Source organism: Hyla sarda, unplaced genomic scaffold, assembly GCF_029499605.1.
Source record: "Hyla sarda isolate aHylSar1 unplaced genomic scaffold, aHylSar1.hap1 scaffold_975, whole genome shotgun sequence".
In the NCBI taxonomy this organism is placed as follows: Eukaryota; Metazoa; Chordata; class Amphibia; order Anura; family Hylidae; genus Hyla; species Hyla sarda.
In genome coordinates, this window is record NW_026611005.1 from 47,302 (window position 1) to 63,557 (window position 16,256).

Consider the following 16,256-nt stretch of genomic DNA (forward strand, 5'->3'; position numbering starts at 1 on the left):
AGGTGGATGATCTCTTCCTCCTGTAGTAGATGACTGTGGTATTATATCAGGTGGATGGTCTCTTCCTCCTGTAGTAGATGACTGTGGTATTATATCAAGTGGATGGTCTCTACCTCCTGTAGTAGATGACTGTGGTATTATATCTGGTGGATGGTCTCTTCCTCCTGTGGTAGATGACTGTGGTATTATATCAGGTGGATGATCTCTTCCTCCTGTAGTAGATGACTGTGGTATTATATCAGGTGGATGGTCTCTACCTGCTGTAGTAGATGACTGTGGTATTATATCAGGTGGATGGTCTCTTCCTCCTGTGGTAGATGTCTGTGGTATTATATCTGGTGGATGGTCTCTTCCTCCTGTAGTAGATGACTGTGGTATTATATCTGGTGTATGGTCTCTTCCTCGTGTGGTAGATGACTGTGGTATTATATCAGGTGGATGGTCTCTTCCTCCTGTAGTAGATGACTGTGGTATTATATCAGGTGGATGGTCTCTACCTCCTGTAGTAGATGACTGTGGTATTATATCAGGTGGATGGTCTCTTCCTCCTGTAGTAGATGACTGTGGTATTATATCAGGTGGGTGGTCTCTTCCTCCTGTAGTAGATGACTGTGGTATTATATCAGGTGGATGGTCTCTTCCTCCTGTGGTAGATGACTGTGGTATTATATCAGGTGGATGGTCTCTTCCTCCTGTAGTAGATTTCTGTGTTATTATATCTGGTGGATGGTCTCTTCCTCCTGTGGTAGATGTCTGTGGTATTATATCTGGTGGGTGGTCTCTTCCTCCTCTGGTAGATGACTGTGGTATTATATCAGGTGGATGGTCTCTTCCTCCTGTAGTAGATGACTGTGGTATTATATCAGGTGGATGGTCTCTTCCTCCTGTAGTAGATGACTGTGGTATTATATCAGGTGGATGGTCTCTTCCTCCTGTAGTAGATGACTGTGGTATTATATCAGGTGGATGGTCTCTTCCTCCTGTGGTAGATGACTGTGGTATTATATCAGGTGGATGGTCTCTTCCTCCTGTAGTAGATGACTGTGGTATTATATCAGGTGGATGGTCTCTTCCTCCTGTAGTAGATGACTGTGGTATTATATCAGGTGGATGATATCTTCCGCCTGTGGTAGATGACTGTGGTATTATATCAGGTGGATGGTCTCTTCCTCCTGTGGTAGATGACTGTGGTATTATATCTGGTGTATGGTCTCTTCCTCCTGTAGTAGATGACTGTGGTATTATATCAGGTGGATGGTCTCTTCCTCCTGTAGTAGATGTCTGTGTTATTATATCTGGTGGATGGTCTCTTCCTCCTCTGGTAGATGACTGTGGTATTATATCTGGTGGATGGTCTCTTCCTCCTGTAGTAGATGACTGTGGTATTATATCAGGTGGGTGGTCTCTTCCTCCTGTGGTAGATGACTGTGGTATTATATCTGGTGGATGGTCTCTTCCTCCTATAGTAGATGACTGTGGTATTATATCAGGTGGATGGTCTCTTCCTCCTGTGGTATTATATCTGGTGGATGGTCTCTTCCTCCTGTAGTAGATGACTGTGGTATTATATCAGGTGGATGGTCTCTTCCTCCTATAGTAGATGACTGTGGTATTATATCAGGTGGATGGTCTCTTCCTCCTGTGGTATTATATCTGGTGGATGGTCTCTTCCTCCTGTAGTAGATGACTGTGGTATTATATCAGGTGGATGGTCTCTTCCTCCTGTAGTAGATGACTGTGGTATTATATCAGGTGGATGATCTCTTCCTCCTGTGGTAGATGACTGTGGTATTATATCAAGTGGATGGTCTCTACCTCCTGTAGTAGATGACTGTGGTATTATATCTGGTGGATGGTCTCTTCCTCCTGTAGTAGATGACTGTGGTATTATATCAGGTGGATGATATCTTCCGCCTGTGGTAGATGACTGTGGTATTATATCTGGTGGATGATCTCTTCCTCCTGTAGTAGATGACTGTGGTATTATATCAGGTGGATGGTCTCTACCTGCTGTAGTAGATGACTGTGGTATTATATCAGGTGGATGGTCTCTTCCTCCTGTGGTAGATGTCTGTGGTATTATATCTGGTGGATGGTCTCTTCCTCCTGTAGTAGATGACTGTGGTATTATATCAGGTGGATGGTCTCTTCCTCCTGTAGTAGATGACTGTGGTATTATATCAGGTGGATGGTCTCTACCTCCTGTAGTAGATGACTGTGGTATTATATCAGGTGGATGGTCTCTTCCTCCTGTAGTAGATGACTGTGGTATTATATCAGGTGGGTGGTCTCTTCCTCCTGTAGTAGATGACTGTGGTATTATATCAGGTGGATGGTCTCTTCCTCCTGTGGTATTATATCAGGTGGATGATCTCTTCCTCCTGTAGTAGATGACTGTGGTATTATATCAGGTGGATGGTCTCTTCCTCCTGTGGTAGATGACTGTGGTATTATATCTGGTGGATGGTCTCTTCCTCCTGTAGTAGATGACTGTGGTATTATATCTGGTGTATGGTCTCTTCCTCGTGTGGTAGATGACTGTGGTATTATATCAGGTGGATGGTCTCTTCCTCCTGTGGTAGATGACTGTGGTATTATATCTGGTGGATGGTCTCTTCCTCCTGTAGTAGATGACTGTGGTATTATATCAGGTGGATGGTCTCTTCCTCCTGTAGTAGATGACTGTGGTATTATATCAGGTGGGTGGTCTCTTCCTCCTGTAGTAGATGACTGTGGTATTATATCAGGTGGATGGTCTCTTCCTCCTGTGGTAGATGACTGTGGTATTATATCTGGTGGATGGTCTCTTCCTCCTGTAGTAGATGTCTGTGGTATTATATCAGGTGGATGGTCTCTTCCTCCTGTAGTAGATGACTGTGGTATTATATCAGGTGGGTGGTCTCTTCCTCCTGTAGTAGATGACTGTGGTATTATATCAGGTGGATGGTCTCTTCCTCCTGTGGTAGATGACTGTGGTATTATATCAGGTGGATGATCTCTTCCTCCTGTAGTAGATGTCTGTGGTATTATATCAGGTGGATGGTCTCTTCCTCCTGTGGTAGATGACTGTGGTATTATATCAGGTGGATGGTCTCTTCCTCCTGTGGTATTATATCAGGTGGATGGTCTCTTCCTCCTGTAGTAGATGACTGTGGTATTATATCAGGTGGATGGTCTCTTCCTCCTGTAGTTGATGACTGTGGTATTATATCAGGTGGATGGTCTCTTCCTCCTGTAGTAGATGACTGTGGTATTATATCAGGTGGGTGGTCTCTTCCTCCTGTAGTAGATGACTGTGGTATTATATCAAGTGGATGGTCTCTTCCTCCTGTAGTAGATGACTGTGGTATTATATCTGGTGGATGGTCTCTTCCTCCTGTGGTAGATGACTGTGGTATTATCTCAGGTGGGTGGTCTCTTCCTCGTGTGGTAGATGACTGTGGTATTATATCAGGTGGATGGTCTCTTCCTCCTGTAGTAGATGACTGTGGTATTATATCTGGTGGATGGTCTCTTCCTCCTGTAGTAGATGACTGTGGTATTATCTCAGGTGGATGGTCTCTTCCTCCTGTAGTAGATGACTGTGGTATTATCTCAGGTGGGTGGTCTCTTCCTCGTGTGGTAGATGACTGTGGTATTATCTCAGGTGGGTGGTCTCTTCCTCGTGTGGTAGATGACTGTGATATTATATCAGGTGGATGGTCTCTTCCTCGTGTGATAGATGACTGTGGTATTATCTCAGGTTGGTGGTCTCTTCCTCGTGTGGTAGATGACTGTGGTATTATATCAGGTGGATGGTCTCTTCCTCCTGTGGTAGATGACTGTGGTATTATCTCAGGTGGGTGGTCTCTTCCTCGTGTGGTAGATGACTGTGATATTATATCAGGTGGATGGTCTCTTCCTCGTGTGGTAGATGACTGTGGTATTATCTCAGGTTGGTGGTCTCTTCCTCGTGTGGTAGATGACTGTGGTATTATATCAGGTGGATGGTCTCTTCCTCCTGTGGTAGATGACTGTGGTATTATCTCAGGTGGGTGGTCTCTTCCTCGTGTGGTAGATGACTGTGGTATTATATCAGGTGGATGGTCTCTTCCTCCTGTAGTAGATGACTGTGGTATTATATCAGGTGGATGATCTCCCCCTCCTGTAGTAGATGACTGTGGTATTATCTCAGGTGGGTGGTCTCTTCCTCGTGTGGTAGATGACTGTGGTATTATATCAGGTGGGTGGTCTCTTCCTCGTGTGGTAGATGACTGTGGTTGTATCTTCGTTGTATAGAAGTTGAAGGGTTCTTCTTCTGATATTTTGGATTCTCCGGGGGAAGGGGCAGGTAACTCTCTTTGCTGATCGTGCCCATGTTCACCCCTCAGGATCAGTGACTCTGGAGAATCGCTTTGGCGCTTTATATAAGGTCATGTGTGACAATATGGCCTCCTATCTGCAGAAGAAGGAAACGCGGCTACAGAATGAGAAAAGGAAACTGTCGACCAAACACGTGGGATCTGTGGGCAAAAAGCACAAGACCTGACCACGGATGGTTGTGTGGACTCATTGTTCTCTCCTCACAGGATGGAATGTCCTGTGGACCAATAAATGACCCAGAAATGGGGAAGCGACCAGTCACGTACTTATTGAGAAAGGGTGTCGGCCACACGCTTCACTGACCCTCTACACCCCCACAATCCTATCACTGACCCTCTACACCCCCTCAATCGCATCACTGACCCTCTACACCCCCTCAATCCGACCCTCTACACCCCCTCAATCGCATCACTGACCCTCTACACCCCCTCAATCCGACCCTCTACACCCCCTCAATCGCATCACTGACCCTCTACACCCCCTCAATCCCATCACCGCCCCTCTACACCCCCCTCAATCCCATCACTGACCCTCTACACCCCCTCAATCCCATCACTGACCCTCTACACCCCCTCAATCGCATCACTGACCCTCTACACCCCCTCAATCGCATCACTGACCCTCTACACCCCCTCAATCCCATCACCGCCCCTCTACACCCCCTCAATCCGACCCTCTACACCCCCCTCAATCCCATCACTGACCCTCTACACCCCCCTCAATCCCATCACTGACCCTCTACACCCCCCTCAATCCCATCACTGACCCTCTACTCCCCCCACAATCCCATCACTGACCCTCTACACCCCCTCAATCGCATCACTGACCCTCTACACCCCCTCAATCCCATCACCGCCCCTCTACACCCCCCTCAATCCCATCACCGACCCTCTACACCCCCACAATCCCATCACCGACCCTCTACACCCCCTCAATCCCATCACTGACCCTCTACACCCCCACAATCGCATCACTGATCCTCTACACCCCAACAATCCCATCACTGACCCTCTACACCCCCCTCAATCCCATCACTGACCCTCTACTCCCCATTCAATCACATCACTGACCCTCTACACCCCCCTCAATCCCATCACTGACCCTCTACACCCCCCTCAATCCCATCACTGACCCTCTACACCCCCACAATCCCATCACTGACCCTCTACACCCCCCTCAATCCCATCACTGACCCTCTACACCCCAACAATCCCATCACTGACCCTCTACACCCCCACAATCCCATCACTGACCCTCTACACCCCCCTCAATCCCATCACTGACCCTCTACTCCCCATTCAATCCCATCACTGACCCTCTACACCCCCTCAATCCCATCACTGACCCTCTACACCCCCTCAATCCCATCACTGACCCTCTACACCCCCCTCAATCCCATCACTGACCCTCTACACCCCCCTCAATCCCATCACTGACCCTCTACACCCCCCTCAATCCCATCACTGACCCTCTACACCCCCTCAATCCCATTACTGACCCTCTACACCCCCCTCAATCCCATCACTGACCCTCTACACCCCAACAATCCCATCACTGACCCTCTACACCCCCACAATCCCATCACTGACCCTCTACACCCCCCTCAATCCCATCACTGACCCTCTACACCCCCTCAATTTTATCACTGACCCTCTACACCCCCCTCAATCCCATCACTGACCCTCTACACCCCCACAATCCCATTACTGACCCTCTACACCCCCCTCAATCCCATCACTGACCCTCTACACCCCCCTCAATCCCATCACTGACCCTCTACACTCCCCTCAATCCCATCACTGACCCTCTACACCCCCTCAATCCCATCACTGACCCTCTACACCCCCTCAATTTTATCACTGACCCTCTACACCCCCCTCAATCCCATCACTGATCCTCTACACCCCCTCAATTTTATCACTGACCCTCTACACCCCCCTCAATCCCATCACTGACCCTCTACTCCCCATTCAATCCCATCACTGACCCTCTACACCCCCTCAATCCCATCACTGACCCTCTACACCCCCTCAATTTTATCACTCACCCTCTACACCCCCCTCAATCACATCACTGACCCTCTACACCCCCCTCAATCCCATCACTGACCCTCTACACCCCCTCAATTTTATCACTGACCCTCTACACCCCCCTCAATCCCATCACTGACCCTCTACATCCCCCTCAATCCCATCACTGACCCTCTACACCCCCACAATCCCATCACTGACCCTCTACACCCCCCTCAATCCCATCACTGACCCTCTACACCCCAACAATCCCATCACTGACCCTCTACACCCCCACAATCCCATCACTGACCCTCTACACCCCCACAATCCCATCACTGACCCTCTACACCCCCCTCAATCCCATCACTGACCCTCTACTCCCCATTCAATCCCATCACTGACCCTCTACACCCCCTCAATCCCATCACTGACCCTCTACACCCCCTCAATCCCATCACTGACCCTCTACACCCCCTCAATCCCATCACTGACCCTCTACACCCCCCTCAATCCCATCACTGACCCTCTACACCCCCTTCAATCCCATCACTGACCCTCTACACCCCCTCAATCCCATTACTGACCCTCTACTCCCCCTCAATCCCATCACTGACCCTCTACTCCCCCTCAATCCCATCACTGACCCTCTACCCCCCCCCCCCCCCCCATCCTATCTCAGTATTGACCCTCTGCGCCCCCCTTCTTATCCGGATAGGGACCTGTTGTTGTTATTCACACAATCTCATATTATATTGTATATTGTTTGGTAAATATTCCCTGTTCTTACTGGATGGTGTTGGATAATGGCGCCGCCCTTAGATCAGTGGGAGGAGTCTGGTCTGCACATGTGCACTGGGACATTCTACTGAGAGATTAATTTATTGGTTTAAATACAATAAAAGTTATTATGGGATCCTTGTGTTCTGTGTATAGTGACCATCTGTTCAGAGCTCTTGTCAGCCCCGCCCACTGCAGTCCATGTGATGCTGGAACAGCCCCGCCCCCTGCAGTCTATGTGATGCTGGAGCAACTCCACCCCATGAAGGCCATGTGATGCTGTAAGGCGCTTTCCTCCACCTGCTGTGTCTTTTCCATGATGGTGGCCTCAGGTGTGGGCTCCTCTGGGGTTGCCTCAGGTGTGGGCTCTTCAGGTGTGGGCTCCTCTGGGGTGGCCTCAGGTGTGGGCTCCTCTGGGGTGGCCTCAGGGGTGGGCTCTTCAGGTGTGGGCTCCTCAGGGGTGGGCTTCTCTGGGGTGGCCTCAGGGGTGGGCTCTTCAGGTGTGGGCTCCTCTGGGGTGGCCTCAGGGATGGGCTCCTCTGGGGTGGCCTCAGGGGTGGGCTCTTCAGCGGTGGGCTCCTCTGGGGTGGAAATGGGGTTCTGGAGCTTCCGGGTGGAGGAGCGGTGGGAGGGTTGAGGCATTTGACGCTTGTGCCGACATCACAGGTTTTTGGTCGGGACCTGAAAGATGAAGCAAACAATGAGCAGCCACAGGAATGATGCCCGAACACGTGATCTTCCACAGTCGCGGCTCACTACTCCAGCTGCCAACTGCCCCCCCCCCCCATGCCTGATAACTCCAACCATCTGATGACCCTTATGTCACGGACTGGAGGAGCAGTCATTGTCCTCCATGTGTTTGGTGTCTTATTGACAGGACCACCCACGGACATGAGTGGTGCCGTGTGTAGGAGACAGAGCTTTTCTTCCATTATGACCTCAGTCTCTCTTGTTTGACCCGTTGCCTCCATTTATAACTTGTTTATGGACTGCTGTACTGTAGAGGACCCCTCGCTGGATGATAACCCTGTCCGTGGCCAGTACTGGTGGCCACCACTCTTCTTCCCTTGCTTTGATTTTGCAGCTTTTGCCTGTCATTGGGGTTGCTGGCATTGGTCACCAGGTTCTCCCCACCATGCTGAGTGGTTGGGTAATGCTGCCATGTTCCCGTGGCCTGGTCCACTCACCTCAAGAATCTGCCTCTCGTATCGTAGTTTGGCCTCCTCCAGTGGCTGTAACATCCAGACCGTCATCTGAGGCAAGATCTAGAAGAAAAGGAGTGAGGGCTTAGAATAAGGGCCTTGACCTCCCTACAGCCATGATGGTCACCACATGTGGGTACAGAACCATGTACCTGGCATAGGGCCTCACACAGAGGGATGAGCAGGAAGGTGATGAATGATCCCTGTGATTCTGCCATCGTCACGGTGTCTCGGTCCATGTATGGGGTGATGGGAAGACCCTCGGCCTTCTCGAGGTCACTCTGAGGAAGGACATGTACATCAGCAATATGTGGCCTTTTGACCATGGTACCATGTGGTTTGTCTGTGGGCATGGTGTGTTTGAACCAATGTGAGGATCCTATGGTGGTCTAAGCCTGGTTCAGGAGATCCGGGTGTTGGATTATGGGAACGTGGCTTTTGTATGTGTCTCCTTACCCCATCTATTCTGGAATGTGGCTTTTGTATGTGTGGCCCTACCCCATCCATTATGTGAACGTGGCTCTTGTATGTGTGGCCCTACCCCATCCATTATGTGAACGTGGCTCTTGTATGTGTGGCCCTACCCCATCTATTATGTGAACGTGGCTCTTGTATGTGTGGCCCTACCCCATCCATTATGTGAACGTGGCTCTTGTATGTGTGGCCCTACCCCATCCATTATGTGAACGTGGCTCTTGTATGTGTGGCCCTACCCCATCGATTATGTTAATGTGGCTCTTGCATGTGTGGCCCTTATGTGAGGTACCAGGTCTGTATCCAGCAGCTGCAGCCAAGATACCGCTGCTCTCCTGTTGGATCTTTGGGGGCAGGTTCTCCCACTATGCTGTGATGCGTTATGGAAGATGTAGTAGAGTCCTGACCAATCATGTGACATATAAGCTCCACCCACCTGCATGAAATATTCTTCCATTAGTACATGAGCCCAGAGCTCCGCCTCCTCTGCTGGTCGCACCTCATTGGAAATATCACAGAACTTAATGAGACCCTTCTTCAGCTGTCAAGACATCACCTGACAATGAGGGTCCTGGGGCCACAGAGATCAGTACATACAGGTAGTGGGGTCAGGGGCCACAGAGATCAGTACATGCAGGTAGTGGGGTCAGGGGCCACAGAGATCAGTACATACAGGTAGTGTGATCAGAGGCCACAGATCAGTACATACAGGTAGTGGGGTCAGGGGCCACAGTGATCAGTACATACAGGTAGTGGGATCAGGGGTCACAGAGATCAGTACATACTGGTAGTGGGATCAGGGGCCACAGAGATCAGTACATACAGGTAGTGGGATCAGGGGCCACAGAGATCAGTACATACAGGTAGTGGGATCAGGGGCCACAGGGATCAGTACATACAGGTAGTGGGATCAGGGGCCACAGATCAGTACATACAGGTAGTGGGGTCAGGGGTCACAGTGATCAGTACATACAGGTAGTGGGATCAGGGGTCACAGTGATCAGTACATACTGGTAGTGGGATCAGGGGCCACAGAGATCAGTACATACAGGTAGTGGGATCAGGGGCCACAGAGATCAGTACATACAGGTAGTGGGATCAGGGGCCACAGGGATCAGTACATACAGGTAGTGGGATCAGGGGCCACAGATCAGTACATACAGGTAGTGGGGTCAGGGGTCACAGTGATCAGTACATACAGGTAGTGGGATCAGGGGTCACAGTGATCAGTACATACAGGTAGTGGGATCAGGGGCCACAGAGATCAGTACATACAGGTAGTGGGATCAGGGGCCACAGGGATCAGTACATACAGGTAGTGGGATCAGGGGCCACAGATCAGTACATACAGTAGTGGGGTCAGGGGTCACAGTGATCAGTACATACAGGTAGTGGGATCAGGGGTCACAGTGATCAGTACATACTGGTAGTGGGATCAGGGGCCACAGAGATCAGTACATACAGGTAGTGGGGTCAGGGGTCACATGGTTATGGGCGTGTCCTTACCACAGTCACATGATCTGTATCGGAGAAGCTGAAGCTTTGGACGTCTTGTAGAGACTTCAGGACCTTGTGGTGATGGAACAAATCAGTGACCAGGATGAGATCCGCAACGTCCTGAGGAGAGAGGAGGGTGGGGGTCCCTGTGTAAGGACCGTCTGCGTATACGGGACCCCCACAAGGACCGTCTGCGTATACTGGACCCCCACAAGGACCGTCTGTGTATACAGGACCCCCCACAAGGACCATCTGCGTATACGGGACCCCCCACAAGGACCGTCTGCGTATACGGGACCCCCACAAGGACCGTCTGCGTATACGGGACCCCCCACAAGGACCGTCTGCGTATACGGGACCCCCACAAGGACCGTCTGCGTATACGGGACCCCCCACAAGGACCGTCTGCTTATACGGGACCCCCACAAGGACCGTCTGCGTATACTGGACCCCCACAATGACCGTCTGCGTATACGGGACCCCCATCTGTGTATACAGGACCCCCAAACGAGGACCATCTGTGTATACAGGACCCCCATACAAGGACCATCTGTGTATACAGGAACCCGATACAAGGACCATCTGCGTATACAGGACTCCTCTGTCATGCTATAGTAATTGTCAGCCATGGCCTATTATGACCCTTGCCCCGGGGGCCCATGTGTGGCCCCATCTCTCACCTCCAGGATTTTCTCAGCCTCTTCCGGGTCCGTGTGGCTGAAGATGTTACATTGTGTCCGGCCCAGAATCTCCATGGTGACGGCGCGGTGATGGTTCTCCAGGGGCGATTTATTGTGGTAGCGGGCGGCCAACTCTGTGCCGGCATTAACCTGATAACTGCAAGCAGAAGAGAGTCACCGGGGCCCCCCAAAGGGTCTATTCTGAGGAGAGTCACGGGGGCCCCCCAAAGGGTCTATTCTGAGTAGAGTCACCAGGGACCCCCACAGGGTCTATTCTGAGGAGAGTCACCGGGGCCCCCCAAAGGGTCTATTCTGAGGAGAGTCACCGGGGCCCCCCAAAGGATCTATTCTGAGGAGAGTCACCGGGGCCCCCCAAATGGTCTATTCTGAGTAGAGTCACCAGGGACCCCCACAGGGTCTATTCTGAGGAGACTCACCGGGGCCCCCCAAATGGTCTATTCTGAGTAGAGTCACCAGGGCCCCCCCACCGGGTCTATTCTGAGGAGAGTCACCGGGGCCCCCCAAATGGTCTATTCTGAGTAGAGTCACCAGGGACCCCCACAGGGTCTATTCTGAGGAGACTCACCGGGGCCCCCCACCGGGTCTATTCTGAGGAGAGTCACCGGGGCCCCCCAAAGGGTCTATTCTGAGGAGAGTCACCGGGGCCCCCCAAAGGGTCTATTCTGAGGAGAGTCACCGGGGCCCCCCACAGGGTCTATTCTGAGGAGACTCACCGGGCCCCCCACCGGGTCTATTCTGAGGAGAGTCACCGGGCACCCCCCAAAGGGTCTATTCTGAGGAGAGTCACCGGGGCCCCCCAAAGGGTCTATTCTGATTAGAGTCACCGGGGCCCCCCACCGGGTCTATTCTGAGGAGAGTCACCGGGGCCCCCCAAAGGGTCTATTCTGAGGAGAGTCACCGGGGCCCCCCAAAGGGTCTATTTTGAGGAGAGTCACCGGGGCCCCCCAAATGGTCTATTCTGAGGAGAGTCACCGGGGCCCCCCAAATGGTCTATTCTGAGTAGAGTCACCAGGGACCCCCACAGGGTCTATTCTGAGGAGATTCACCGGGGCCCCCCAAAGGGTCTATTCTGAGGAGAGTCACCGGGGCCCCCCAAATGGTCTATTCTGAGTAGAGTCACCAGGGACCCTCACCGGGTCTATTCTGAGGAGAGTCACCGGGGCCCCCCAAATGGTCTATTCTGAGTAGAGTCACCAGGGACCCCCACAGGGTCTATTCTGAGGAGAGTCACCGGAGCTCCCCAAAGGGTCTATTCTGAGGAGAGTCACCGGGGCCCCCCAAAGAGTCTATTCTGAGGAGAATCACCGGGGCCCCCCAAAAGGGTCTATTCTGAGGAGAGTCACCGGGGCCCCCCAAAGTGTCTATTCTGAGGAGAGTCACCGGGGCCCCCCAAATGGTCTATTCTGAGTAGGGTCACCAGGGACCCCCACAGGGTCTATTCTGAGGAGATTCACCGGGGCCCCCCAAAGGGTCTATTCTGAGGAGAGTCACCGGGGCCCCCCAAATGGTCTATTCTGAGTAGAGTCACCAGGGACCCTCACCGGGTCTATTCTGAGGAGAGTCACCGGGGCCCCCCAAATGGTCTATTCTGAGTAGAGTCACCAGGGACCCCCACAGGGTCTATTCTGAGGAGAGTCACCGGAGCTCCCCAAAGGGTCTATTCTGAGGAGAGTCACCGGGGCCCCCCAAAGAGTCTATTCTGAGGAGAATCACCGGGGCCCCCCAAAGGGTCTATTCTGAGGAGAGTCACCGGGGCCCCCCAAAGTGTCTATTCTGAGGAGAGTCACCGGGGCCCCCCAAAGGGTCTATTCTGAGGAGAGTCACCGGGGCCCCCCAAATGGTCTATTCTGAGGAGAGTCACCGGGGCCCCCCAAAGGGTCTATTCTGAGGAGAGTCACCAGGGCCCCCAAAGGGTCTATTCTGAGGAGAGTCACCAGGGCCCCCAAAAGGGTCTATTCTGAGGAGAGTCACCGGGGCCCCCCAAAGGGTCTATTCTGAGGAGACTCACCGGGGCCCCCCACAGGGTCTATTCTGAGGAGAGTCACCGGGGCCCCCCAAAGGGTCTATTCTGAGGAGAGTCACCGGGGCCCCCCAAAGGGTCTATTCTGAGGAGAGTCACCAGGGCCCCCAAAGGGTCTATTCTGAGGAGAGTCACCGGGGCCCCCCAAAGAGTCTATTCTGAGGAGAATCACCGGGGCCCCCCAAAAGGGTCTATTCTGAGGAGACTCACCGGGGCCCCCCAAAGTGTCTATTCTGAGGAGAGTCACCGGGGCCCCCCAAATGGTCTATTCTGAGTAGGGTCACCAGGGACCCCCACAGGGTCTATTCTGAGGAGATTCACCGGGGCCCCCCAAAGGGTCTATTCTGAGGAGAGTCACCGGGGCCCCCCAAATGGTCTATTCTGAGTAGAGTCACCAGGGACCCTCACCGGGTCTATTCTGAGGAGAGTCACCGGGGCCCCCCAAATGGTCTATTCTGAGTAGAGTCACCAGGGACCCCCACAGGGTCTATTCTGAGGAGAGTCACCGGAGCTCCCCAAAGGGTCTATTCTGAGGAGAGTCACCGGGGCCCCCCAAAGAGTCTATTCTGAGGAGAATCACCGGGGCCCCCCAAAGGGTCTATTCTGAGGAGAGTCACCGGGGCCCCCCAAAGTGTCTATTCTGAGGAGAGTCACCGGGGCCCCCCAAAAGGGTCTATTCTGAGGAGAGTCACCGGGGCCCCCCAAATGGTCTATTCTGAGGAGAGTCACCGGGGCCCCCAAAGGGTCTATTCTGAGGAGAGTCACCGGGGCCCCCCAAAGGGTCTATTCTGAGGAGAGTCACCGGGGCCCCCCAAAGGGTCTATTCTGAGGAGAGTCACCAGGGCCCCCCAAATGGTCTATTCTGAGGAGACTCACCGGGGCCCCCCAAAGGGTCTATTCTGAGGAGAGTCACCGGGGCCCCCCAAATGGTCTATTCTGAGGAGACTCACCGGGGCCCCCCAAAGGGTCTATTCTGAGGAGAGTCACCGGGGCCCCCAAAGGGTCTATTCTGAGGAGAGTCACCGGGGCCCCCCAAAGGGTCTATTCTGAGGAGAGTCACCGGGGCCCCCCAAAGGGTCTATTCTGAGGAGAGTCACCAGGGCCCCCCAAATGGTCTATTCTGAGGAGACTCACCGGGGCCCCCCAAAGGGTCTATTCTGAGGAGAGTCACCGGGGCCCCCCAAAGGGTCTATTCTGAGGAGAGTCACCGGGGCCCCCCAAAGGGTCTATTCTGAGGAGAGTCACCGGGGCCCCCCAAAGGGTCTATTCTGAGGAGAGTCACCGGGGCCCCCCACAGGGTCTATTCTGAGGAAAGTCACCAGCACCCCCATCCCCCCCCCCCCCCCCACCGGGTCTATTCTGAGGAGAGTCACCAGCGCCCCCCACACGGTCTATTCTGAGGAGAGTCACCGGGGCCCCCCACAGGGTCTATTCTGAGGAAAGTCACCAGCACCCCCATCCCCCCCCCCCACCGGGTCTATTCTGAGGAGAGTCACCAGCGCCCCCAACCGGGTCTATTCTGAGGAGAGTCACCAGCGCCCCCAACCGGGTCTATTCTGAGGAGAGTCACCGGGGCCCCCCATCGGGTCTATTCTGAGGAGAGTCACCCTGAGGAGAGTCACCGGGGCCCCCCACAGGGTCTATTCTGAGGAGACTCACCAGGCCCCCGACCGGGTCTATTCTGAGGAGAGTCACCAGCGCCCCCCCACAGGGTCTATTCTGAGGAGAGTCACCAGCGCCCCCCCCACAGGGTCTATTCTGAGGAGAGTCACCGGGCCCCCCACCGGGTATATTCTGAGGAGAGTCACCAGGACCTCCCACCAGGTCTATTCTGAGGAGAGTCACCGGGGCCCCCCACAGGGTCTATTCTGAGGAGAGTCACCGGGGCCCTCCACAGGGTCTATTCTGAGGAGAGTCACCGGGGCCCCCCACAGGGTCTATTCTGAGGAGAGTCATCAGCACCCCCCACAGGATCTATTCTGAGGAGAGTCACCAGCGCCACCCACAGGGTCTATTCTGAGGAGAGTCACCAGCACCTCCCACAGGGTCTATTCTGAGGAGAGTCACCGGGCCCCCCACAGGGTCTATTCTGAGGAGAGTCACCGGGGCCCCCCACAGGGTCTATTCTGAGGAGAGTCACCAGGGACCCCACACAGGGTCTATTCTGAGGAGAGTCAACAGCGCCCCCCACCGGGTCTATTCTGAGGAGAGTCACCGGGGCCCCCCACATGGTCACCAGGGACCCCACAGGGTCTATTCTGAGGAGAGTCACCAATACCCCCCACAGGGTCAATTCTGAGGAGAGTCACCAGCGCCCCCCCACAGGGTCTATTCTGAGGAGAGTCACCAGCGCCCCCACAGGGTCTATTCTGAGGAGAGTCACCAGCGTCCCCCACAGGGTCTATTCTGAGGAGAGTCACCGGGAACCCCACCGGGTCTATTCTGAGGAGAGTCACCGGGGCCACCCACCGGGTCTATTCTGAGGAGAGTCAACAGCGCCCCCCACCGGGTCTATTCTGAGGAGAGTCACCGGGGCCCCCACATGGTCACCAGGGACCCCACAGGGTCTATTCTGAGGAGAGTCACCGGGGCCCCCCACAGGGTCTATTCTGAGGAGAGTCACCAGCACCCCCCACAGGGTCTATTCTGAGGAGACTCACCGGGCCCCCGACCGGGTCTATTCTGAGGAGAGTCACCAGCACCCCCCACAGGGTCAATTCTGAGGAGAGTCACCAGCGCCCCCCCACAGGGTCTATTCTGAGGAGAGTCACCAGCGCCCCCACAGGGTCTATTCTGAGGAGAGTCACCAGCGTCCCCCACAGGGTCTATTCTGAGGAGAGTCACCGGGACCCCCACCGGGTCTATTCTGAGGAGAGTCACCGGGGCCACCCACCGGGTCTATTCTGAGGAGAGTCACCGGGGCCACCCACCGGGTCTATTCTGAGGAGAGTCACCGGGGCCCCCCACAGGGTCTATTCTGAGGAGACTCACCAGGCCCCCACAGGGTCTATTCTGAGGAGAGTCACCGGGCCCCCCACCGGGTATATTCTGAGGAGAGTCACCAGGACCCCCCACCGGGTCTATTCTGAGGAGAGTCACCGGGGCCCCCCACAGGGTCTATTCTGAGGAGAGTCACCGGTGCCCTCCACAGGGTCTATTCTGAGGAGAGTCACCGGGGCCCCCCACAGGGTATATTCTGAGGAGAGTCACC

At 53.9% G+C, this 16,256-nt stretch overlaps 2 protein-coding genes across 2 annotated transcripts in view; one reads left to right on the forward strand and one right to left on the reverse strand.

The window, feature by feature from the left end:
- WDR4 (WD repeat domain 4) overlaps positions 1-4,724 on the forward strand; it is a 29,978-nt gene extending 25,254 nt beyond the window's left edge. The window contains exon 3 of the mRNA XM_056554920.1: positions 4,371-4,724. Coding sequence (XP_056410895.1) covers positions 4,371-4,528 — 158 coding nt within the window. The 3' untranslated portion in view covers positions 4,529-4,724. The remainder of the gene's footprint in view (positions 1-4,370) is intronic.
- Positions 4,725-7,707: 2,983 nt separating this feature from the next.
- Positions 7,708-11,161, reverse strand: LOC130351434 (high affinity cGMP-specific 3',5'-cyclic phosphodiesterase 9A-like; the record flags this gene model as incomplete). The annotated part of the gene is made up of 6 exons (XM_056554921.1): positions 7,708-7,832; positions 8,339-8,416; positions 8,506-8,634; positions 9,264-9,368; positions 10,334-10,444; positions 11,005-11,161. Coding segments are annotated over 6 exons (601 nt in total), but the record flags the coding sequence as incomplete, so codon positions are not given.
- Between the last annotated feature and the right edge of the window lie 5,095 nt (positions 11,162-16,256).